The sequence below is a fragment of the Anolis sagrei genome, chromosome 1 (genome assembly GCF_037176765.1).
Source record: "Anolis sagrei isolate rAnoSag1 chromosome 1, rAnoSag1.mat, whole genome shotgun sequence".
NCBI lineage: Eukaryota > Metazoa > Chordata > Lepidosauria > Squamata > Dactyloidae > Anolis > Anolis sagrei.
Window position 1 is genome coordinate 189,321,749 of NC_090021.1, and position 25,457 is coordinate 189,347,205.

At 38.0% G+C, this 25,457-nt stretch overlaps 1 protein-coding gene across 9 annotated transcripts in view; it reads left to right on the forward strand.

Annotated features, from left to right (window-relative positions):
* The window catches only part of CCDC141 (coiled-coil domain containing 141), a 143,065-nt gene that overhangs the window by 101,538 nt on the left and 16,070 nt on the right, over positions 1-25,457 (forward strand). For 8 of the 9 annotated variants that reach the window (XM_060779814.2, XM_060779838.2, XM_060779805.2 and 5 more), the window contains exons 9-18: positions 3,777-3,949; positions 6,806-6,947; positions 9,013-9,132; positions 9,556-9,747; positions 11,482-11,649; positions 12,806-12,985; positions 13,619-13,744; positions 15,553-15,741; positions 15,995-16,174; positions 18,244-18,393. In XM_060779814.2, coding sequence (XP_060635797.2) covers positions 3,777-3,949; positions 6,806-6,947; positions 9,013-9,132; positions 9,556-9,747; positions 11,482-11,649; positions 12,806-12,985; positions 13,619-13,744; positions 15,553-15,741; positions 15,995-16,174; positions 18,244-18,393 — 1,620 coding nt within the window. The remainder of the gene's footprint in view (positions 1-3,776; positions 3,950-6,805; positions 6,948-9,012; positions 9,133-9,555; positions 9,748-11,481; positions 11,650-12,805; positions 12,986-13,618; positions 13,745-15,552; positions 15,742-15,994; positions 16,175-18,243; positions 18,394-25,457) is intronic. The other variant, XM_060779846.2, reaches the window with a different exon arrangement.

Consider the following 25,457-nt stretch of genomic DNA (forward strand, 5'->3'; position numbering starts at 1 on the left):
ACCATGAGATGCAGAGCTAATCTTAAGAAATGGGGCTGCAAAGTGGAGCCTGTGACATGCGAGTGCAGAGAAGAGAAAACTATAGACCACGTACTACAATGCAACCTGAGCCCTGCTACATGCACAATGGAGGACCTACTTATATTGACACCAGAGGCACTCCAAGTGACCAGCTTCTGGTCAAAGGAAATTTAGCATAATGCCAAGTTTTTAAACTTTGTTTTTGGTTTTTAAAAATACATTATAACTGTATTTTCAATTCGCTTCTGACACATTAAATAAATTAATAAATGTACCCTCAGCTTCATGTACGATCTCTTCAAACATGCTACTGGAATTGCTATGGATTGTGGTGATTCCGGCAGTGCCCTTCCAGGGGCCTGAGGAACCTGTCATCCCACGCCCCGCATCACCTGACTCACTGAAGTCCCCATCCCACTTAGCTTTCCCTGTTCATCCAAAGTATGCACCTGTAAGCCTTCTCCTTTATGACGAAGCTGGAAGTTGTAGTGTGTTATAGCATGGGAGCCGGTGGGCTCCATCGTAAAAGGATAGACCAAGCGGTGCATGCAGCTGAATTCACACTAATGTGATGAGGTTATTATTCTATATACTCATGAAGTCTAGAAATTTTAGTTAAAAAATCAACCCAAAAACCTGGGGATCAATATACATCATGTCACCTTCACTCTTATCACAAAAAGAACCCCCTCTTTTCCTGAGTAGAGCGGCAATAGCCTAGACTGTCTTTGGAGAATTTTAAGCACCACTCCTCTCTACTCTCTCTGCCACTTCTAGGCATTTTGAATTCTTGGGCAAAGAAATGGCAGTGGCTTTCACAGGCAGCAGAACCCCCGAGGTGGGAATTGGGGCTCTTTCTGCTCCACAGAACAATCCTCACTTTATCAACAAGTCATATGAACAGCCAACATGTTGGCCCCGAAACCTCCTCTCAACTTCAGAAGACCAGCTTTATGAGTACATACAATTCTAAGTTATTCCCTTAGGGCTTCTTGTACATGTAACAATTGTTTATCCCATTGAAAATAATAAGATTTCACTATTATTCCCAATTTCACATATCCACGCAACGTCCGGGAACCTACTCTCTGTGGATATAGTATTTAAAATAACATTAGAGAATCAAGATTTCAAGGCAACCAAACAATTACAACTATTTTTAATAGTCTCTGTTAGAGTTAGAAACTTGGCAACTGTCAAAGTAATTCAGGGATTATTTTTACTTAAAAATTAATTGTTCTACCAGCAGGAACTTAATTGTATTTCCATGGGTAAGAAGGTAGACATTAGAAGACAGGCATGCTTTTCCATTTCCATCTTGATGATTCCATTGATAAATCATAGAGACCACTCAAATGTTCTATCTAGACAGGACAACAGGGAAATAAGTCCTATAGGCCTTTCAGTATTGTCTTATATAAAATGGTTTAGATTGCCAGATGTCTAAAAATAGTACTCATACATAACATGAAAAGAAAGAAATGAAGCTTATCCTGATAGCACAGGTCAAACGTTCGTCATGTCCAGAGTATTTTTTCAGTTGATACATTTATTTTAATGGCACATTCAGAAGAAAAGCCGGAGAGAATTCCATTCTACAGATTTTCTGGGTAGTTGTTTTTTGACTGAATACTCCAATAGCTGTCCCTTGGAAGCAGAGGTAATGGATCAAATTATAAAGGCATGAATTTGAAGCTATGCTTTTAATGTGGTCAGCCATGCATTAACATCTTATAGGCACTGGCAGGTTTTCAATCAAATCACACACATGCTAGTCTTGCACAGTGAATAAAATTTGATTTGTACTTCCAAAGTATTTCTGCTAAGGATTGATAGGTGTTGAAAAGGCCTTTGGTTCTATTATAACTCCCAATTGGAATAGATGTATTGAACAAATGGGATTTACTTGTGTGTTGATTTATCATTGAAACATTAATTCAACAAGTCGATTCCAATTGGGAATAACCAATAGGATTGCAGCTAATGCCTGATTCCCTTGATTAAAAATAACAAATACCCGCGCCCCCCCCCCCCCCCGCCCCAATCATTTTCTGGACAATTTTAAATTTGTCAGTAGATCAAGGCACAATATAATGAAATGTAGCTTCCAAGTATTTGGTGATAAATATAGTAATACAAACCTTTTATTTCAGACATGCCTTTTCCTTGGAATTTGCCCCCTTTTTGTTATTGAAGTCCAACACTCACAGATATACTTTTACAAATCTATGCAATAATAGCAATATGATCTGGATCCCGATATTTACTGAAGGGGCATTTTTCTGCTTTTATCTGTTATCCTTTTTACCACACATGACATTTTACTTCCTTCTTGGTGGCATTTGGGAGAAAACTGCATAAGAAGAAAATCAGATTATTTATTTATTTATTTATTTATTTATTTATTTATTATTTACTATATTTATATTCTATCCCTCTCAACCCAAAGGTGACTGATAATAAAAGGTGCTGGAATAAAAGGGAGGAGATGATCTTTGTGGCCCTTCTGCTATATTGAGATGTGGCTTTGGAGACTACCTGAGGAGTTTAAAAAACAAAAACAAAAACAAAAACACACACACACATAAAAACCAGTAGAAATCAGAATGTAGAAACTTGCTTTTCCATGTATACCTCTCTTTCTGAATAAGGAGCCGGGCTTTAGCACAGCAGGTTAATCGCCAGCTGCAGTAAATCTTGCCAACTGAAAGGTTGACAGTTGGAAGCCTGGGTCGGGATGAGCTCCCGGCCTTTAGCCCAGCTTCCGCCTACCTACCAGTTTGAAAGCAAAATATGAGTAGGCAAATAGGTACTGCTTAAAGTCAGGAGGTATTTAAGGCATCCATAAGGAAATGCCAGAAAATGCTTGTGATTCGATCAAGGAGGAAATTTATGAACTAAAAACTCTTCGACAGGGAAGGTGGGGTAACAGCACCCCCCCCCCCCGCCAGCCGGAACCGAGCACAAGCCTCCAAGGTGCCAAAGATGGGAAAAGTCTATATATACCTCTATCTATGTACAGTGTTCTGTCTTGTCAGTGTGTAACGGCATTGAATGTTTGCCATATATGTGTTCTATGATGCGCCTGAGTCCCCTTCGGGGTGAGAAGGGTGGAATGTAAATACTCTAAATAAATAAATAAATAAATATGGGTTGTCCGATGTCTATTGAAACATGTGGCTTATTGATTTGTACATTGAAATTGAGAAGAAGTGCTATTCAGAAATTAATAAAAGTAGGTGTGATAGTCATGTAAGAAGTAGTAACCCCTCCACTACTGCATGCATCATTTTGAGTGATGATGTTGTGAGAAGGAAAACTTGCAGCTCTGGAGGTTTTTGATGAGAATCGTCGGGATTCCAAACTGTATGGAGCACATCCATATGAACAGAATAAATATTTGTCTTCAAAATTTTATCCCACATGTTCTCCTTCCTTGTGTGTTTCATCAATCCAAATCTGTAACATCTGAAAAGGACTTTGTTTTTATGTGTCTTCATGTTTCCAACTTATGACAATCCTATAATGGGAATTGTTGTGGCTGAGAGTATATGACTTGCTCAAGGTAGGTTTCCATGGCTGAGCAAGGAATGACACCCTGGTCTCCAGAGTCATAGTCCAATGCTCAAATCACCACACCATATTGGCTGTCTTGAGTTGGAATAATTACTGCTTATTGCATGCTTTCCCCCCCTAAATTGTATTTAAACTGCCTCTTATATTTTAATTTCCAAAACCTGTATTTCTTTTTATAGGCATATGATGTTCTTGAAAAAGTAGAGACTTCTCTTCAAGTGCTTGACTCTGAAGATATAACCTTGTCTGCCTTGGCAATAAAACACCAGGAACTGGAGAAAGAACTACAAGATGGAACAGCTGATGCCTTGCAAAAGGGGCACACATTGCTTAGTAAAGGAAATACCCAAAGGTATGCTAAGGATTTAAATTAACCCCAGAGGCATTTTAAGGGTTCCATAGACAGGAATTACTGTTGGAAGATATTTATCTTGGCACAGTTGTACTACGTCAGATGTCACTTTCTCTATATGGTTATGGCCATAGGGAAGGTCAATCTAGGGAAGTATAGACAGTGATGAACTCTCACTCTGGAAATGCCTACATTGGAATTTAGGGTTCAATTTCTACTAGCTCCTTTGGTGATAGAGTCAGGTCTAGAACGACCTTCAGTGAATCAGTGTTGCATTTTTTCAAAGCAATTTGTTATTTCTCTTTCCAAGATTACTGATGAATGGACTGTTATGGTGATGATTCTAAGCCTTATTAATAGCATTTCATGCATAGTAGTATCATTTCACACTATATCATTATTAGACTATGAACCTCATCACATTTGCTGCTGGAATTGCCCTGTAAGGGATGAGATGAACCCACATCCCACATTGCTTGGCTTCCCCTTATCCCATCCCATGGGGGGAAGCATTCTCCACCCGTCTTCCCACTGTTGATACTAATGCAACACAGGCAGCCTCCCATGTTGCAGGAGCAGAGGCATACATTGGTTTCTCTTCAGTTTTGCCACAGAGCTCCCATTGTGGGATGGGAGCCAACAGGGTCTGTGGCAAAACAGAAGAGGAACTGGCATACACTGTCAAATTTGATCCGTCTGATGAGGTTGTATGATTCCATGGTTTTGTCCTGGATTGGTAGCTTTAAGGAGAGACATTTTGAGTTATCAGTCAGGAAACATCCTATGTTGCCATGACAAAGTGAGACAATAGTTCTATAATTATCGAGTATGAAATGGCCCTTAGGATTAGGCAGTGGATGTCACTATGACCACATGAATCTGTATTTACACCCATTAGGAATCATGCAAAAAGAAATTGCTATGCTACCCTGCATAACTTATGTGCAGCTGCAAAGAAACACAGTATTATTTAGGATACTAAGAAACATGAAAAGGCATGGAAAAAAAATGCAAGACGGTAAGATCCAGCTTTGAGGCCTGAATGCTAATAAGAACATTTGGATTTCTCCCAACTGCCTTCTTTCTCCAGTATGTCCCTTGTTGTCTTCCTGATGCAAGGGAATGTAATGGGATTGACAAAGAATAAGGCTAATTTTAAGTGATCCAAAAGAGCACTGGGGCAGATCTAGAACAGGTTGGGTTGCTGTAAGCTTTTCGGGCTGTATGGCTATGTTCCAGAAGCATTCTCTCTTGACGTTTCACTTGCATCTATGGCAGGCATCCTCAGAAGTTGTGAGGTCTTCGACAACATCTAGAATAGGTTGATTTTCAACCCAATGAAAATAAAAGTATCCAGTGGACACTCCTCTCTACATTTACAGGTTCTAAATGGACCTGTTATGAAATTTAGGGAAGTTCTTCCTATTACACCAATAATTCAGAGCATGTGAACCCCAAAGACCTGTGCTGCTCCCTGTTTGAGTTTTCAGCATAGCTTCCCACATTGCAGAAGAGACAATTTATTTTTTAATTAAATTGTGGATTGCAAAAGTACAATTGTTCCAATTTTGAGTGTAATCCTTTTCCATACACTGAAATAGTTTTCATGGACAATAGTAATATTTTAATGAAATCTGGATTACTATATAATTGTGCAATATTTTGTAGCAGAAAATGCCCAATGTAAATTAACTGAATGTAAGAATGTAATCTCCTCTTTATGTGCACTTTTTGCTATTATTAATTCTGTGTGGTAAACAACTGCAATGAACTGCCTCTAGTCTTTGCATTATTATAAATTGACACCCTGGAGCATAGAATGATTGTCACTTGTTATATTTTTTTGCAAATTGACTTACTGCTTCTTTCAGTTTAAAACAATACCTTTAAACAATGTGACACTGGGGGAATACAAATTATGTTGTTTTTAAGAAAGTAAGAAATTCTTTATGGAAAAAAAATTCCAATAAGAAATATGAAATGCTTTATGATCTACATTTTTATTTTAGATTTATTTTAATTGAATACCAGATTTTGATACATTTATTGAAATGAAGCATGGGCTGAGCATCCCTAATCCAAAAACCCATAATCTGAAATTCTCTAAAATTTGAAAGTGGTTGAGACAGTGAGGCATTTGCTGTCTGATTCTTAGTGTACATGAACTTTATTTCAAACAGAAAGTTATTTAAAATATTGTATAAAAGTAACTTCAGGCTACGTGTGAAATAAATTAATGTCATGGTTTAGACTTGGGTGCAATCTTGAAGATATCTCATTAAGTATATGCAAATATGCACACATACACACCCCAAATCCAAAACCCCAATCCAAGTAGTTTGCGTAAGGGATACTCAACTTGTAGATTATTTGGACATATATAACTCAAATTATTCATGCATACCATTTCAAAGCAGGGGTGGGGAATCTCAAAGGTATCCAGGGCAAATCCTTCCTTTTCAAAAATATCACACATCCTCAGAGAATGAAAACACTTAGATTTGTGGTTGTGTCATTTTTTTTTCACTGTAACATGATGGATTTCGATGAAAACAGAGCAGTTTAGTGTTTTAGGTTTGTGAGGGTTGAGAATGGGTAGATGTTTGTACATTTGGAGTGTTTTCTGACATACAATCAACCAAAAAAGGACCATTTTTTAAATGGGGAGAGCTTGAGGAGATTGCTGAGGCCTTTGAGGGTAAGAAGCTATGTTCCGCTTCAGTTTTAAAGGCTAATAATTGTAAATTCTTCCTTAAATTTTATTTTGTTAGAAAGCATCAAGTATTTTAAAAAATCTGCTTACTAGAATTTCATTAAGCACAAAAAGATTACTGTTGTATTTGTTGACATTTTTAGTTCTTCAGTGACTGGTGTCCAGGAAATGGTAGGTTCCATTCAGAAAAGAAGAGATCAGTTGATGAAAAAGTGTCTTGGTCACAAAGAACATGAGTCAAAAAAGCAACCCGTCACCACCTCTTTAGATGATTACGTCATCAAGGTATGTGGAAACAAGGTTCTTCATTAACAAACTCTTTTGCAACCCATTTTATAGTTCTTAAATTTCACCAGGTAACAAATTACATCCAGTAGTGATGGGGGAGAATTTCATTTCACATTGTGATACAAACATAGCAAATTTATACTGTCTAAAGCAGTGGTTCTCAACCTGTGGGTCCCTAGATGTGTTGGCCTTCAATTCCCAGAAATCCTAACAGCTGGTAAACTGGCTGGGATTTATGGGAATTGTAGGCTGAAATACATGGGGACCCACAGGTTGAGAAGCACTGGTCTAAAGACATAGGTGAAGCACAATGAGTATACACTGACCAGGAATATATGGGGCCAGTCTAGAACAGAGATGTTCTGAATTGGCCCCAGAGGCAGCCAAACATATACCTGAATCTGTGGCAACAGTGGGTCGGAGTCATACAATTCAACCATGTCAAAGCCACATTGGTCTCATTGCGCTGTCACCTTATATTCTGTGTTACTGTTGCTGCTCCCAAACTGCCACAGAGCTCCGTGGACATCTCCCTGTATTGATATTGGCAGAGGCATGACTGCATGGAGCTCCATTACTTTCCCGCTGGAGTGATACCTATTGATCTACTCACATTTGCATGTTTTCGAACTGCTAGGTTGGCAGAAGCTGGGGCTGTCAGCGGAAGCTCATGCCGCTCCCCGGAATCAAACTTGCGACCTTTCGATCAATAAGCTCAGCAGCTCAGCGCTTTAACCAATCATGTAGATTGTATTTCTCTAGGATTTTTCTAAAAACATTTCTGTATGCTAATTGAAACAGTTCACAGAAGGACAAAAATTACATTGATTGCTTTTAAAAAAAGTTTTTGGGAGCCCCTTTGGAAATCTCAATGGCCTTTAAATCAGATGAATCATCTTGCTAACCTGCCACCACTATAAAAGATTGGTTGCTGCTAAAATAAACTCTACCACTTGATAGATATAGCTTAAACATCATTTAGAAACTTCTCAAATTGTCCAGCAGGAATCCATTCTCTCTCCCCCCTCTCTCTCTCTCTATATATAGTGTGTGTGTATATATATATATACAGTATATAGTCACATTCCTTACAGTGACTATACACACACTCACACAAACACACACATACACACATCATGCTGCTGACACTGTAACAACTGCAAATAGAAATCAGTAGCATAGCCTTTTTAGTCTCTTGATCAGTGATTCCAAACCTTTTTTTGACCAGGGACCACTCTCCAACATTAGTACCAAAAGGGTTATGAATCAGTTTTGCTCAACTTTAGATTCAGTTTGGTTATTTGGGGTGCTGATTCAGAAAATTGCATTGGATCAGCTGAAGTTTCTGATAGAGAATATATGCCATCCAGTAGTCACCACCCGCTCGTCCACAGAAAACCATATTTAATCAGCCTCGATACTATAAGAGAGTTTTGCGAGACCAGTCATTCTCGTTGTAGTGGTGAGGTCCCTGGACCATATTTTAGTTCTTTCGGACCACTGGTGGTCCATGGACCACAGGTTGGGAACCACTGCTCCAGATCAATGTGGAAGGGGATGTTGTAGCACCTTTGAGACTATGACATTGGCCAAATATATCTGTTTGTACTACAGTTTTGCTCATAGTAAAAGATATGTCAGAACAGCAAATGGAAGTCTGAGTTTAAACATTCCAGTGTATGTTTTTGTGGTTCTGATGATCCACTTATTATGATTTACAAAATCTCATTCATACAGAATTAAAAGAAAATAGATTTCTATTTTTATTTCAGAATGTTTCCCCTTAGAGCTCAGAATTTAACCTTTCAGATGTTGCTATCTTGTATCCTTTGTGCTCAAAGTCACATCAAACATTTAAGGAAATAAATGGCACACTGTTTTTCACAAGGTTCAATAAACTGGGGGCTGGGAATCTCATAAAAGTATATCCCCACTAAATCTTTATTGTAAAGGCTTCTTACCCAGAAACAGGCCAATATATCCAAAACAGAGCTTTCCCTTCCTTTGCATACAGAGCTGTTGTTACTTTCAAATAATATTAGATGTTTATTTAAACCCAAAGGCCTCTGCAAAGATAAAGAACATTGGTCCAGTTGTCTCCGTCGCAATGAATCCTGGATCGTCTGTGTCTGAATCTGAGAAAGTCTTGAACAAGTATATAGACATGGCAAACCAAACCAAGGTAAAAAAAAGTCTGTTTATCAAGTGCACATTAAGCTGTGCTAAACCATTTTTGTATACAAATAAGCCACATCTCTATATAAAATAAGTTTGCATTATGCTTTGAAATATTTAAAAGATTTCCTTGATGTATATATTGTTTATTATAGTTCCATGTAACTGTGATATTTAGAAAGAAAAATTAACAAGTATATGAAAGATTAAATTTATAATTTGTATGAGAGTATCCTTTATGTACAGTTACAGCAAAACTGTAACATAATACAATCTGATTTGCTGATTTTCAAACAAATGGTGTTTTGCTAGCATAGTGAATGTTTTTAAAAAAATGCAAATCAGGAAATTCTGAAATATGTATCCAAATTTTGGGTGATTGCTGTGAATGTTCACATTATGTATCATATTCTGTGTTTATTCAATGTAGGAGATTTCCAACGAACTGGAATTAGCCGTCAGAATTTTTAAGGAAATGGAAGAATTTGAAACCACAGAAATTGCAGCTTTTTCTAACAAAACTGACCTTCTAAATGAGGAACTGGCAGCACTTAACAGAAATATTAGCTTAAAACTGGACATTTTGAAGCCATATGTAGCATTTTTAAAGTCATCAAGTGAGGTACTTTTACAAAATTTTCTTTCAAAAAATGTCACAAATAAAAAAAAGCCCTGTTTTGATTTCTGTCTTTCCTTTTTCATATGGATCTGTCTCCAGTTAAAGCAGGAAGACTAAATTAGGCTACAGTAACACACTTCCTTACTGCCCTAGTTCTTCATATTCCCCAACTACCCTGATTTGAAGTGTGTGTTACTCCATTTTCTTAATTGCTTTTACAATGTCCCAGGTTCTCTCTTTCTCCTGTATTCCCCATTAGACCTCAGTGTACTTAGGTTTCTACAAAATGAGTTCAAATATAAAAGTAGTTTGCACTCATTTATCTCAACAAGGTGGAAAGGAGAGGAGGGGGTGGAGTCTACCCTTTCCAGTGGGATCCAGCAAAAGTAAACTATTGAAGCCTTTTCTAGCTTTTTTTCTTGTTAATAACTTTTGCCATATTGATGTTGAAATGTTGGATAGCACAGTCCTAGCTTGGAGGATTGGTTCAACCCCATAATAAATCCTTCATGTGCTAAAACACGATGCCTCTGAAGGATAACATTCCCAAGAGCCTACCTCAGTTTGAAGATCCTCAGGAGAGGGATTTCCCTCTATCCTACTACCACCATAGACACATCCAGTGAGGGGCCTATGGTCACTCTCAGATAATGGAACACCCCCCCCCCCCCCAAATAGGGGGCTTGCAACCTCATCAGACGGAGCTGATTTTGGTGGCATACACCAGTTCTTCTCTAGTTTAGTCACAAAGCCCGCTGGCTCCCATCTCATGATGTACATCTACTTCTGGTAGGACTCTGTGGCAAAACTGAAGAGGAAATGCCATACATCATTGTGGTGGCAATATGGGAGGCTTCCTGTGTTGCATTAGGATCAATGGGGGACGCCAGGCAGTAGATGTTCCATCCCTGTGGGATGGGGTTTGGGGTAAGACAGGTGATGTGGGGCAACAGGTTCCCCACACCCCACACTGAACACCTCTGGATTCACCAATGTGATAAGGTTGTAGTTGGACCCCCCTCTGCAGGCAAAGGACTTTAGGTCTAGAGAGTCCTTCACTTGCTAAATGTCTGTTGCAAAAAGATGTTGATGCTTTATCATCATTATGTTTCACTTGTTTTAAATTCTTAAAACATTTCACATAAAATCATGTTAAATGATTAATACATCTTAAATTAGTGTTACAAATGAGATTGCTGATTCAATAGTCATACCACAGATTGGTGTGGTTGTTTTTTTTTTTGCTTGTGTTGTAGGTCTCTTGGGTCCCATTTTGGGAGAAAAGATGGATATAAATTTAGTAAAACAATGAATCTATGCTATTTTATCGTATCTTCGCTTGCAGCATCTGTTTAGGGAAATACCAAATTGTGCTTTGTATAATAGTCTCTCTCGATCAGAGGTAGGGAACATATGTGGGTCTCTGATTCCCATCAGCCCTAACCAGTACTCTCCTGGCTAATGGGCATTGCAATCCAACAGTTAAAGGCATCAGTATCCAAGCTTTGTTTCAGATGGAAACCATTCCCTCATAGGAGATTGAAGGAACTAAGTTCTCAGATGTCTCTTACAAAAAATATATCAAAAATGGAGGAACGTGGCAAGGCAATTTTATTGTAGTGTTCAAACAATATTGGTATTAATGATATGATTCAAGGGCAAAATAAATTATTCTTCCTCCCCCACCCCCTATGCCGAGGTAATATTAATTGTACTCATTCATTTCTTTCCCTTTAGGTCAGTGATGATGCCCAGAGGCTGAAAAATTTCTATACCACTGTTCAAGAAAATGAAGCTAAAATGGAGACCTTGATACAGTCAGCTGACACTCAGTGGCAGATGGTTTTAAAGAAAATTCTTTCCACTCAGGATATGGGGCATGGCTTTTTAAATCTAGTCAACATGGTGAGACTGTTTCTGATGCTTTATTGATTCCAGAACGGACCGTCTTGCACATTAAAAAACTCCTGTGCCCATTTAATAAAGTTTTGAGAGATGGCAGATGAGCTGGCAGATGGACCTGCTGGCACCACTGCTATTCTAGCTGAACCAAACAAACAAACAAAACTGGGGACAGGATGGAGAGAATGTGAAGTTGAGCTATGTCATATCCAAACCACCTTGAGCCCATGGACACAGCCACAATCACAGCACAAATGTAGGCTTAAGGTTAGAATAGTCCTAAGTAATTTTCATAACTCCTATGCTGAAAGGGGTTTGGATTCAACACAGCTTTAGTTAGCCTAATGTTGCTCATCTTGGCAAGCTCAGATTGCACTTTTACAGTATGTCCCCTATATCCACAGGGGATTCAATCCAAGGAAACAATGGATAGTAGCAGATACTATAGATGGCTATACTTAGGCTAGAAGCACACCTTAGAATCACTCTGGAGGATCTAGAGTGGCCCACAAACACTTCAGGGAGGGAGGATGTTTTTTGCACTGTGCCCAAATGAAACTGATATCAAATCCATGGATAAAGGGCTAATAGACATGATAGCCATGTATAAATATGTGAGAGGAAGTCATAGGGAGGAGGGAGCAAACTTGTTTTCTGCTGCCGTGGAGACTAGGATGCGGAACAATGGCTTCAAGCTACAAGAAAGGAGATGAGGAACATGAGGAAGAACTTCCTGATTGTGAGAGCTGTTCAGCAGTGGAACTCTCTGCCCTGGAGTGTGGTGGAGGCGCCTTCTTTGGAGGCTTTTAAAGAGATGCTGGATGGCCATCTGTCAGGGATGCTTTAAATGTGATTTTCCTGCTACTTGGCAGGGGTTTGGACTAGATGGCCCATGAGGTCTCTTCCAACTCTATGATTCTATTAGTCTAGTGTACTTTGAAATATGCCTTATTGAACACAGTAAGGTTTACATGTACACAGTTGTACTGAAACCCATAATGCAATTAATATCAAAATGAGATAGCTGAATGTGAAATCTATGTGTTTATTTTTACTTGGCTCTTAGTCATCATGTAGATATAAAACTCCCAGAACCATTTAGAAATCTCACTTTCAGGAAAATAAGGCTTACTCAATTTTGTTCATTCTAATTGAATAGGTTAATGAAAATCTAATATTGAATGTGGAAAACGTTGTTCGAGTAACTGAAGATACTATGGAGATTCTGAACAAAGAAAAAGAAGAATTGACAAGACTGTGGACAACATGGAAACTTAATATGACTCAAGTGCAATCCATCAAACAACAATGTGGGAAATTTAATGAGCAATTTCAAAATGTACGTGAAATAGACAAGATGATTATTTCTCACTTTATCCTTGTAGTTTTAATGTTGTGTAGTAAAGGTGCCAGTTATCTTTATCTTTGTCAGGGCATATCAGCAAATCAATTTTCAGACTAGGAAATGTCCTTAATTTTTAAATTATATTCATGAAGGCCAAAAAAAGCTGGTCTTTTCAGGAACACTATGGTTGGCATCTTTTTAGTTAGCTACAATAACATGCCATCCACAAGTCTACCTGTTTTTGTAGCATTCCTCTAGTTGAGATTTAATATTCATTTTTGTAAAAAGCCAGTGCTTTCTTGTAACATTAGCAAGGTATAGGAGCTGCAGTGGCACAATGGGCTAAACCTTTGTGCTGGTTGAACAGCTGATCTGAAGGTCAGTGGTTCGAATTGGCGAGACAGGGTGAGCCCCAACTGTCAGCCCCAGCTTCCCATGCAGGGACATGAGAGAAGCCTCCCACAGGATGGTAACACATCCAGGAGCCCCCTGGGCAACGTCCCTGCATACAGCTGATTATTTCATACCAGAAGCAACTTGCAGTTTCCCAAATCACTTTCGACATGATAAAAAAGCAAGGTGTATTTTAGAATATATATTAGCATATTTTTGTATTATTTCTTGTAGACTATCCAAACCTTGAACACTCTTCAGGAGGCACTAAGGTCTACTGCTGAAGTTGATCTTGGAAGCAACATTTCAATACTTGTAGAAATGCAAAATAAATTTAACAAAATGAAACCACAATTTCAGGTGAGGACAGAATGCAAGTGTGTGATATCCTATGCAGAAGAATGAATTTTACTTCAGTTCTATGGAAAGGCTGAATCATTTCAACTGAAGAGAAAACTTTAGAGGGAGCAATACAAATACCTACCGTATGCCTATTAAAACCATTACCTTTTGTATGAAAGAAAGGGTGAATATTTTAAATGTGCATTGTCCACATTGATAGTTCTAGAAGCTGTTTATATAAGTTGTGTTGATCAGTATGTGTGGACCACAAGACAAATGGAAGAACATTGACCTCACTAAGAAAGGTGTCAGGAAACACAACCCTCTGTTATATTTTGTGTCTTTGCAATCCTACCCTCTCCACAAAACAAACTGGTTATGTACCATATATTGTACTAAAGTTCAGGAGAGATTTAAACCTTGTCAGGAACCTTCCTTGTTGTTTTTCCTTCTGCCTAAGTCTAAAATATACAGCAAATTGTCCATCACAGTCTTCCATAAAGGGAATGTGAGGGAAATAGGAAACTAAAGAAATGAAGCGTTTTTCACAAAACCACTTCATCTATGCCTGCAAGTTTTAACTTGAACTTAGTACAGTGAAACCTCTACTTAAGAGCACCCCAACTTAAGAGCATTTGAGTTAAGAGTAATCATTCAGCCCAAGTTTCACTTTGTCATAAGAGCAGTATTTTGAGCTAAGAGCTGGTGCAAAAGGGAGCACTGGTGTGGGAGGGAGTACTAGTGCGAGAGTACAGGGCTTTAGGACTTCAAGGAGCAGCCTCCATGCCTCATACTCGGGTTCACTTTGGGAGCTTGCTGTCCACTTTGTTCTTGTCCGCTTTGAGGAAATTTGGGTTCGGTGATTTTGTGTTGTTTTTATTCCTAGTATGAAGAGAGAGGGGGAGAGAGAGCAAGTGAGGGAGGAAGGCTGGAATGAGTACATTATGAAGAAAATTATGCTTCTGCCTCTTCACTTTGTGCTTTGGGCTCCCTTGCCACAACTTTGTGCTTCTACCATTTTAAAGTTGATCTTTTTAATTGCTCCATGTGAATGTGCATGTATTTGTTATTTATATATTTTTTTAAAATTTAAAAACATGTAACAAAAATGGGTATGGGTGTTTTGGGGAGATGGAATAGATTAATAAGATTTCAATAGGAAATTTGCTTTGAGTTAAGAGCCCGGTCACAGAACAAATTAAACTCTTAAGTCAAGGTATCACAGTATCTGCTTTTGCACTTCTCAAATGCTTTGATGTAATTCTTGCCTTTAAAAACACATTTAAATTTAGTATTTGGAGAGAAGATGAGTCTTGAAATGCATAATTTGAGAAGGAAAAATACCCCTGTAAAATCTGTTTAAATGTGATTTTCATACAGGTTGAAGCTTCACATATATTTAGGAGAGAACAGACTTAAACATAAAGACTTGCACCATAAAAACACTGGTTTCTACTCCTTGCATTTTTGCATGTGTTCATTCATAGTACTGCAGTGAGAGGGAGAAATCTCTCCCTTTGGCTCTGCCTGTCTATTTGATGAATGGGATAAAAATGCAAGTGAGTAAGCAACTCCCTGTTTAACATGAAAGCAATAGGTGGGATTGAATGAAGAAGACACCTTGGCCTTTCTGAGCACCATTATGGCCACCGGGAATAAATAAATGGAATTAGGTGAATTGCTGATAGTTCGACTTCATCATGACATGACTTCACATTCAGAGAAGACTAAATGGCTCATATAAAGTGGAGAGCAGTTTGCTTGGGTGAACTGTAAACATAATTCTGTTTATAATCTGAATATTTTTATTGTATCTGATTTGTTAGCAACTCGGGGCTGAGGTGGAATACACATTAAAGTTATCAGAGCAGCTGAGCTTGAAGGGAGTACCTGACACAGAAAAGTCTGAGAAAGTAAGTGAGCTCATTCATCTCCATAAGGAGATAAAGGACAGAATGGCTGAGTATGATGCAATTTTCAACAAGACAGTCAAGTTCCACCATGTCAAAGAGGAAGTAAGTAGAGTCATCGTTAGCATCATGAAAACTTGGTGTCTCAATTCAATTATATGTCTGTTTGCGTATTCATCATTCTTATTCTGCCATAAATGAATGTGAACTACTATTAATCAATAAGAACCATGGTAAAATGTTATCAGGTCATAACTCTTGATACAAATGTAAATGCCTGTGACCTGAACCTTCTATGATGTATATATCAGAGGAATGGAAGGTTCCTTTTAATGAAAACATTCTTGAATTTTCTCAGCTCGAAAATCTCATAAAATCACAAGGATTGGAGATCTCAGAAATGAAAGATGTGCCCAGTGACTCTCCACATGCTAAGATCCACCTGAATAATGTCCAGGAGAAGCACACACGTATCAGGAACCTGTACAAATTGGCCCTCACACTTGGAATGGATTTAATTTCAACAGTGAAACATCCTGTAAGTCAAAACCAAAGTAGATTGTATACCAGCACAAAGCATAGATAAAACAGAAATTGCATTTTCCCTCCCTGGTTTATTGCTAGATTGATGAATCTCCAATAAATGTATGAACACATAGAGCTGATGAAGATACTTTGCAGTTTCTTTCTTTTTAAAAACACGATTCACTCATGAGAATATTGCTTGTGACTAAGAATAGGGATTTGAATGTGAGTACAAAATAACATCCCATTTTATTCAGGTTGAATCCAGAATTAAATTACCAATTTCAGCCTTGAACTTGCTAAGAAGGCATTGTTAGAGGTACACATGACTTTCTCCAGGTGTAATGATGACAATATTGTGCCAAAGTTGTGTAAGAGCTGTTAACTATTTCTTTTGCCTTTGTTTTCATTTTTATTTTGTTATTGTTATAGATTGTTTGTATTTATTGTTGCTTCCACATTTTACATCTTCGTTGACTTGTATGATATGTTGGCTGACCTCTATGACCCATTAAACAAGGAAACCCCACAAGAGGGACTTTGCACCTTTTTCTGGGTTCTATGGAGCCAATTATAAATGGTTACTACAACCACAATTTCAGTTAAAAAAAGCAAACCACAATACAACATACTGTATGCTAAATCACACAGAAATAAACTGTCCCAAAAATTCCTTCCATTCCTATGGAGGGCTTGATTGTGCGGCTCTTGTACATATACTGCTCACCAGCATTACAGCCTTGGATGTAAATAAAAGAAACAAAATAAGTTCATAGGCATAATAAAAACTTATATTCCCATCTCCTTCTAAATACATAATTAAAAATCCTAGTATTTGATTCAAAGTTAAAAGAGCCTAATACTTATCCCTGACAACTATACTTCCTTTCCTCTCCTTTTCCTTCTGAACTCAGCTATTAAAAACGACCCTCACACATGTGACCAAACCAATTACTCATAGGAGTGGCATTAGATGCGATTTAATCTTGAATAGCTAAAAGACATTATTAAAATAATTTTAATAACGAATAAAAAAGAAAGTTCACATCTTGTTTGTATATAAACAGTATATAAACAGTTTATATACAAACAGTACTGAATCCCTTATCTTTTTATCTTACATAAAATAGTGCATCAAACTAATCTTAATGTAAAATAATTCTGAAAGTTTTCCTACCTTCAAAAATTACTCATTTTGATATATTCCCTATCTAACTAACCCCACAGTTCCAACCTTTGCATCCCTAACACTCACCTTGCTCTTAACACTTACAATCCCTCTCTGGATCTGGTACGCAAGTCTTTAAGTGAGTGTTACACTGGCAAACCGACTGTATGGATCAGTGGTTTCAATGTGAGAAAGCATGATTAGTGATGTTGGTTAGTTCTTATATTTAAATAATCAGAAACAATTAGAGAAAATGATTTTCAGCGCTGAGTCACCTTTGGGCTGAAAAAAGTGGGATAAAAATGCTGTAAATAAATAAATAAACCAGTAAAGGATTATTCTATAATAATTAGGTTAAACATGACCTGTCTTTCTGTATTCCCAAGCCTCCATTCAGATTTTATCAAATTTCTCTCCGAATTGGCCTCCACTCTATGGACCTCATCATACAGATGCCTCCCCCCCTTCCCCGTTTAGTTCCAGCTAAACAGAAGGCATGCATGGCTCCTTGCAGAAACCTTTCCCCCCACCAGACAGGGGGAAAGGGCAATGGAGCTACCCAAAAGACACTTTAACTCCTGTTGTTGGTGATGCTTCCTTGCTACTTTGCTGGGGAACAGCACTCAGCAGGCCTCACCCTTGAAGAGGAACAAAAAGCCCAAAACTCCCAGTGTGATGAAGTGGTATTTCTGAGTGGCCCTTACTAGTTCATCCTGTCTCTAACTCTTTTGTCAGTCTTGCGAGGCTCTAGTTATATCCTTTCTCCTACAGGTCCTCCTTCACTGCATTCCATGATCGGTAACGGGCTGGTTCTACCCAAACTTGACCCACTTTACACTGGCAAATTATGCCACCACTTAGTTTCAAGGTGCAAATGTTCATTGTTTCAGCTTGATTTCTGCATCTCATTCTAGAATTCCTTTAATGTTTCTGTAAAGAACCTCCAGCAGCAGCTAGATGCCCTTGAGTCTGACAGCATTCACTGGGATTCCAAAGCTGAGAAGTATGAGGAAGAGCTGTCACACACCATACGCTTCTGCGCCACAAGAGAGGAGATACACGAGGTCTGGTGAAAAGAACTCATTAAATAATCAAAAGCTATTGTGTCTTTTGACTTCTTGCTGTTCAGTACTCTTCGTGGTTCTCTTTCTGCATTTTTTGATTAAGTTGGATCCTCACCTTTTAAAGATGACCCATGCCCACAAATGTTGCTTATGTTTGTGTTATTTCAGGTTCTTAAAAAAGTCCACTGGAAATTTATCACAGTTTTATTTATCTTAAAACCCACCCACTCATTATATAATATAAAGTAATACACTAAATTAGTAGTGTTCTGGATTGTACTAGATCAGGCAGCTTGCAATGAATTGTATTTTTAAAATATAGTAGATCCTCCACTTTTGCAGAAGTTAGGGATAGGAGACCCACACAAAAATTGAAAAAATATAAATTAAAAATTAAATTAAAAATGGCATAGGTCAGCAATGGAGATGGCAGCAAACAATTCACAAAAGTCCATGAAAGTGAAACCCATGAAAGTGAAGGCCTACTGTGTCACCTTTCCTTTATCAAATCATATTTCCATGTATTAAACTAGTAATAGCAAAACTATTCTAAGCCTTTATTTCTGACCTTTGGTGTACCACATGGAGGAACTTTGAGTCTTGCAATCTTTTGGTCACATACACTTCCTGGGGAGTTGTGGAAGGAAGAATTCAGTACCTCCTTGTAAAACAAAGCTTCCAGGTGCAGCTCCATTCTACCACTCCCATGGCCACTGATCAGTTTCAGGAGTGCACCCAAATGTATCCTACCTGCCCCTGATCAACTGGGAAAGAAGGAGGAGCTATATGCTGAAGGGCAGCCAGACAGCCAGACAGCACCTGATCACATCCCTACAGTCAATCAATTGGTTGAGCTTCATCTAGGGTCCCTCTTCCCAGCAGCTGCACAGCTGGGGAGAAAGTTGGGAAGCTTCTCTGGGATGACTGTTTGTATGCTGATAGACATTTATGCTCTAATTGTGGGCTTGATGGATTTTGGCCTTTATGTGCAAAGAAAAGTTCAGAAATATGAGACATGTACCTCCTGTGGCCTAACAACAATTTGGTATAATAATATAGCTGTTGGATTCTGAGAAACAGTTTGAAAAACAGAAGTCCTCTGGAGCATACAAAATAGGTTATTAGCGTTTAAATATTTTATGACATATAAATAATGGCAAATGACTATTTTAGCTATGTTCATAGGTCAAGATTTTTAACATGGGGGTAAGGAAATAGGTGACCCAAGCACCATGCTGTAAATTGTTTCTCAAAATCTCATCAGTGTCAAAAATTGTTTCCTATGAATCAGACCAGGCTACTGTGAAAGATACACAAATTGAAATTGTCTTTGGGGTTGAGAAATTAATGCAATTCTGATGTAATTTGAATTCCCAAAAATATTTTAGAGTAAGGTAGTTATGTTTAGAGAAAAGCAGATATAAGTATAAATGCATCTGCTCACCTCTATTTTGTATAGCTCTGAATCAAGTCTCATCTTCTCTGTGTGATACCATGAAATGAGTTTCATAATAGAATCCAAAGGATGTGTGACAATAATTAGGTGACCAAATCTTTTCTCAACTAGCACTGATCTTAAATAGCTTATCTTCTTTATGAGGACTTCCAATGGTAATTTCTGCTCATCGGCATATTTTGCACCAATTTTCTATAATCAACAGGAGACCAATAACTTTCTTCCACCTTCTTAGGACATGAAGCGTCTACAAGAGGAAATACATTTATGGGTTGCAGTTCACATTCTGGGGACTATGCAGCTTTAAAAAAATGACATCTGGATATGGATAGTAATCGGGATAAAACTTTCTTATTACAGATCCAACAAGCACATCATGAGGGACAAATCATGCTTCTGTGACATATTACACTATAAACCTTTAAGGGCTAGAGAGCCTTTAAATTGAAGTTACTTTAAATTGGGTTACAATCATTTTGGAGCATGTACTATGACTTTTAATACATGCTCCAAAATGCTGGTAACCTAATTTAAAATATCAGTGTTTGCAATATACTAAATAGAGGTCTGTATTCTGTAGAGCATACTTAACTAAGTAAATAATAATAATAATAATAATAATAATAATAATAATAATAACAACAACAACAACTTTATTTTTATACCCTGCCTCCATCTCAGGGCAGCTTACAGAGGGCCAAGCCCAAGGATTACAAATAAAACAGACACAGTAAAAACAATAACAACAAATAATAAAAACTTCGGGTGGCCCAAACCCTCCCCTGCAAACCTGAAAAGAAATATCATCCACTCATGCTCTGATCACCAACAGAATTGACTTCTTTCTCCCTGATGCTTGGCAAAATAGGTTGGATGTGCAGTTATGTTCATGGCAATGGTCTCAAAATTCACTGCAGGTCTTTATTCTGAACTGGCTGGGGTAGATTGTGAAATGTCTCCTTTGTTCTATTTTGGAGAACCACAGCAACATTAAAACAGTGTCCCTTCTCTCTCTCTCTCTCTCTTTTACTTGCTTTTTTCTTTCTTGTGTGAAAAATCACAGCAGTTGCCATCAAACATCCTTTCCATTATTTCTTACCTATTTTCAAAAAGCTGCACAGAGCAGATGCACAAATTGTATCTGAAAGGCTCTCCTGAGCCAAAACCTAGAAAATCAGTATGAGGTGTGCCGCTTTCTGTTAAAAATTGCAATGGTATTATTTTTTTTTTAATAACTCCACCACGCAATGAGCTACTGTAGCTATCATGCTTGCTGCAAATTTTATTATTCCTGCTTTCTGAACGCATGAAAGCAGGGGTGGCCTTATCTTAACACTAAACACTTGGGAGTCGATTCAAAGCTTGCTTCTTTCCAAGTAACCACTTCTACAATTGAAGTGTTATAAGGTAGGCATTTCTTCTGCCATGTTTCTTAGGAACATGATAGACATTTCAGCCTTCCTTTTCCATGCTTCATCCGCAGTATCCCTTTCCTTACACTGTTAATGTACTTTCTCCTTCTTTGATGAATGAAATGAATGGGAGGGAAAAGAAATGGCCACAGCAGGTCAAGGAATGGCCCTGTATTAGGGCTTGTCTACATGGATATTGGACTCCAACCTTCCACCATAACAGATCTGGGAGGGTCTAAAGCATTTCTGTTCTCAGCTGGCCATTATGGGTCCTTATGGACATGGCTCTGATCTCTTGAATTGAACATTACTGTTTCTACTTGCAAATGGATTTGGTACTGTTTCATTATCCGGGCACACTCCAAAAGGGGGTCTAGACAGAGAAGGATAGTCCATTTTATGTGAGGGGGAAGCTGAAAGAGGAAAACCATTTCCTCATTTTCACTGATTATTCCCTTCCCCCTTTCCCATGTCATAAACAACTGTTGTTTCAATGACGACATAGGTGGGAGGGAAAACAAGGAAATTATTTAACTTTTTAACCCCCCCTCCCCCCATAAAATGGAGTATCCTTCTCTGTCTAGGCTCCCTTTTGTCCTCCACCCAGACAATGAAACAGTACCATGGATTCTCCCTATCAAAAGAACCAGAACTACTCCTTCCTTTGACTGGAAAATATAGTCAAAGCTGTAGGCATAATGTAGAGAGGAATGCATACGGGTCTAAATCTGTGTTGATTTTCCACTGAGAACAAGAAAAGTGACAGCAGCTGCAGATCTTTTTACATACGAAGGATCTCTTATGGAAGAAGGCGATCCTATTTCAACCATTCCCTCAATCAGAAGGGGAGCTTTAAAATCTTTTTACATGAACATGGATAAATTGACATGAGGTAGTAAAGGGAACTCAATTTCTGGCTTATTACTCTTTCCAGGGACCACATCCCTTAGAAAGAATAATGATTTCATATTTTAAAGAGGCATTTAATGTATCTTTATTCTTTTAGGAGGAATAAAGAACTTCAGCTAAGCCAAAATTAGTTTCTTGGATGATCTGATATTCCATTAGGGAAGTTGCAACCACTGCAGGTGGGGTTAAGCTAATAATGGTTATTAGAAAGCCTTTCATGTAAACTGAGCAGCATATTTTGAAGTGGGAAGCTTCAAAGGTATTTATAACGCCTATTAAAGACAGCACTCAAACAGAATGAGCATACAAGCTCCTTTTAGAGTGTATTTATTTTGGGATGGTGTGAGTGTAGATCATGTGTCCAACATTTATTTAGGATGCTTTCTAGTCCAATCAAAGTGCTGATTAGAAGCATGTACTTAATTTGTATCTTCGCAGCAATTCTGTACTAGGCTAGAATGAGCAGCAAATGCTCTGATGGACTCAGATGAATGGGGAAACCTGATTGTAAAGTGCTTCCAAAGGATGTCTTAGAGCTCTGGATTCATTGGCTTCCTACAGCTTGCTAGTGAGATTGAAGTCTCAGCCAGGATATGTGTCTTGGATTCTCACATCCAAATCTAGTCTTCTTCTTGGAATCAGTCGATAGACAATTTTCTTGCTAATAGAAGGTAAAACATCTCATAACAGATACATGTTTCTGGCTAAAGAACAGACCTTTCACAATAGAAGGAAGTTTTAAAAATGGCTCCAAAGGCATCTGTAATAGTATGGATGCTTTTTCAGGTCTTCATAAATTATCTCGTTTTGAGCAGTGAAAGGGCCAGGCATGCTGGCAACTGCATATTATGATGGTTAGAATGAAAATAGATTAATAGAGTGTAAGGAGCTCCAAAGCAATCCCGCCTAGTTGGGGGAGAAAGTAAGTGGTGTTTGTTCCACATTATATGACCGACAGTGTTTAAAAAATCATGATTATATGCATCCCATAATAGGTGCATGAGCTAGGAAGAGCTCTTGGGGCTTCAGATAGTTCAATGAGTCTAAGTATTTTTTAAGCAGCTTTATTTTATGGGCATAATGAAAAAACAGATTAAAAATAAGATTGCCAATATTGTATTAAAATGATTCAAATATTAACATCTGCTGCAAACCTAAAAAAGGAATGTTATACAGCTGGAAAAGAATACAAAAAAGGGCAATCACGATGAACCAAGGTGTAAACAACAGTAACAAACCTCAGGGGTTGCATGGGAGGTTAGTATTTTAAGAAAGATGAAGATAGAAGTGTATAAAATCGTACATAATATAAAGGAAGTAGATAGGTAGACACACACGCAACCCTTTCTATGATCATGTAACACAAGATCATCCATGGAATTGCTATAGTGGAAGATTTGGAATAATAAAAGGGAGTTTTTTTTTTAAATGGCACGTAGTTAAACTGTGCCAAAAGATGCAACAACAACAAGGAAAGACAATGCTTTCAAATGGGGTTGGATAACTACATGGAAATAATGCTATCAATGACTCCCCCAGAACCAGAATGCCTTATTTGTAGTCTAGTTGCTGCTGAACATGAGCAAAAGGATGCTGTTGCACTCATGTCCTGTTGGTGACCTTTCGATAGGCAACTGTCCAAACAGAAAGCTGGACTAGATCAACCTTTGGTCTGATCCCATTGTGACTCTCCTTACATTCTTATTATCTGGAGGGATTTTCAACAGTTACAAAAATGATCATCTTGTATGTTGTGAGGGTGGAACTGACAGCTATTGTTTCGCTCTCAAGTTCCCATAATTCCTTGTGGCCTTGGAAAGAAGAGGATTGACAAGCACCTGTTGTTGTTTGTTGTTCTCTTTCTGGCTTTCACTTCAGAGCACAGCTATAGCGGGTTCAATTTACAATTCCATTCTCCCTTCTTCAATCCTTTATGACACTCATTTATTGTTTTTTCCCCTTTTGTTTTCCAACATATTCCCTTTTCGTTTACCATGAGTAGCTGTAACTTCCTAGGAAAGTTCAGACAGCATTGGCTTTGCTGTGCCCCTTGACTTGGGCATTCTAGTGAAATAGATCTGTATAGCTCCTGGCGCTTTCCAATCCTCCAGAAGGGTTGCGTCTGCCCCCAGAATAGAACTCAGTGTCAGCCCAGAAATGTTCAATAGTCACAACATTTCAAATTGGGAAACAAAAATATTTTTTGGAAATGGGACTCAAATCCACCATGATGATGATAAGAAGCTGTCTATCTTCATGTTTTAAAACCTGGAGAAACATGGAGCTGCTTCTAACAAACCAAGTGCATATAACTTCACAATGTTGTTGCTTTGAGATGGCATTTAGTGCCATGACTTTGTAGCACAATGCTTACTCTGCCAGGGATATCCAAGAAGCTATTAATTCCTTTCTAAATACACTCTTATGAAAGCTCATGTGGATATCAAATTCAATGAGCTAGAGCTTAATCACATTAGTTGTTTCGATTTAAGAAACTAGAGCTCAAATGGCAAGACCAACGAGAAAGCAGCATGTTTAAATCACAAAATCACCCAACACATGGAGAGGAAGATAACCCGGAAAGAATAAATACCAGAAATAAATATGATCTGTAGTCCTGATCACAGATGGAATAGGAAGGTTCCAGTGGGACATTTAGGGCGGATCGACATATTGTTTTTTTCTTAAAATAATGAAGGGGCAGGCTTACAACTCTCTTCTGTGTACATGTTTACTTTTGGATCATAACTTATGGGCTTGATTAATGAGTTTTGCACAAATATGTGTTCTTTATGGCATTGATTATCTGCATTAATTCTTTGTAGTAGTAGTAATTTTTATTGATTAGCCCTTAGGCCATATCACAATAAGAAACAGAATTGCATTAATTCTTTGTGATGTTTTTAAGTAATGGAACTGACTTGCTTTCACAACCCTTATTTATTTAGTTACAACATTTATAGCCCACCTTTCACAACCATACAGAGGGTTACAGAGTGGCACGATTCGATGCCATGCATTCATAAAAGTATGATTAAAAACAATCAACATAACAATATAAAACATATATAAAAACCATTAAAACATGTAGTCACCGGTGTCATCTTGGTTTTTAGCAAATTATGTTTTACATATTTTTCCCATGCAAAGATTATCCCCATCCTTGAAAAAAAAAGTGTGGGTCCATTGAATCAGTTGCTGAATGGTGATTCAGCACCTATGAACCTATAATTTTCAATGGTTTCACTCTGATTGGAACTACCAATGGGATCCAAATCTTACTTTAC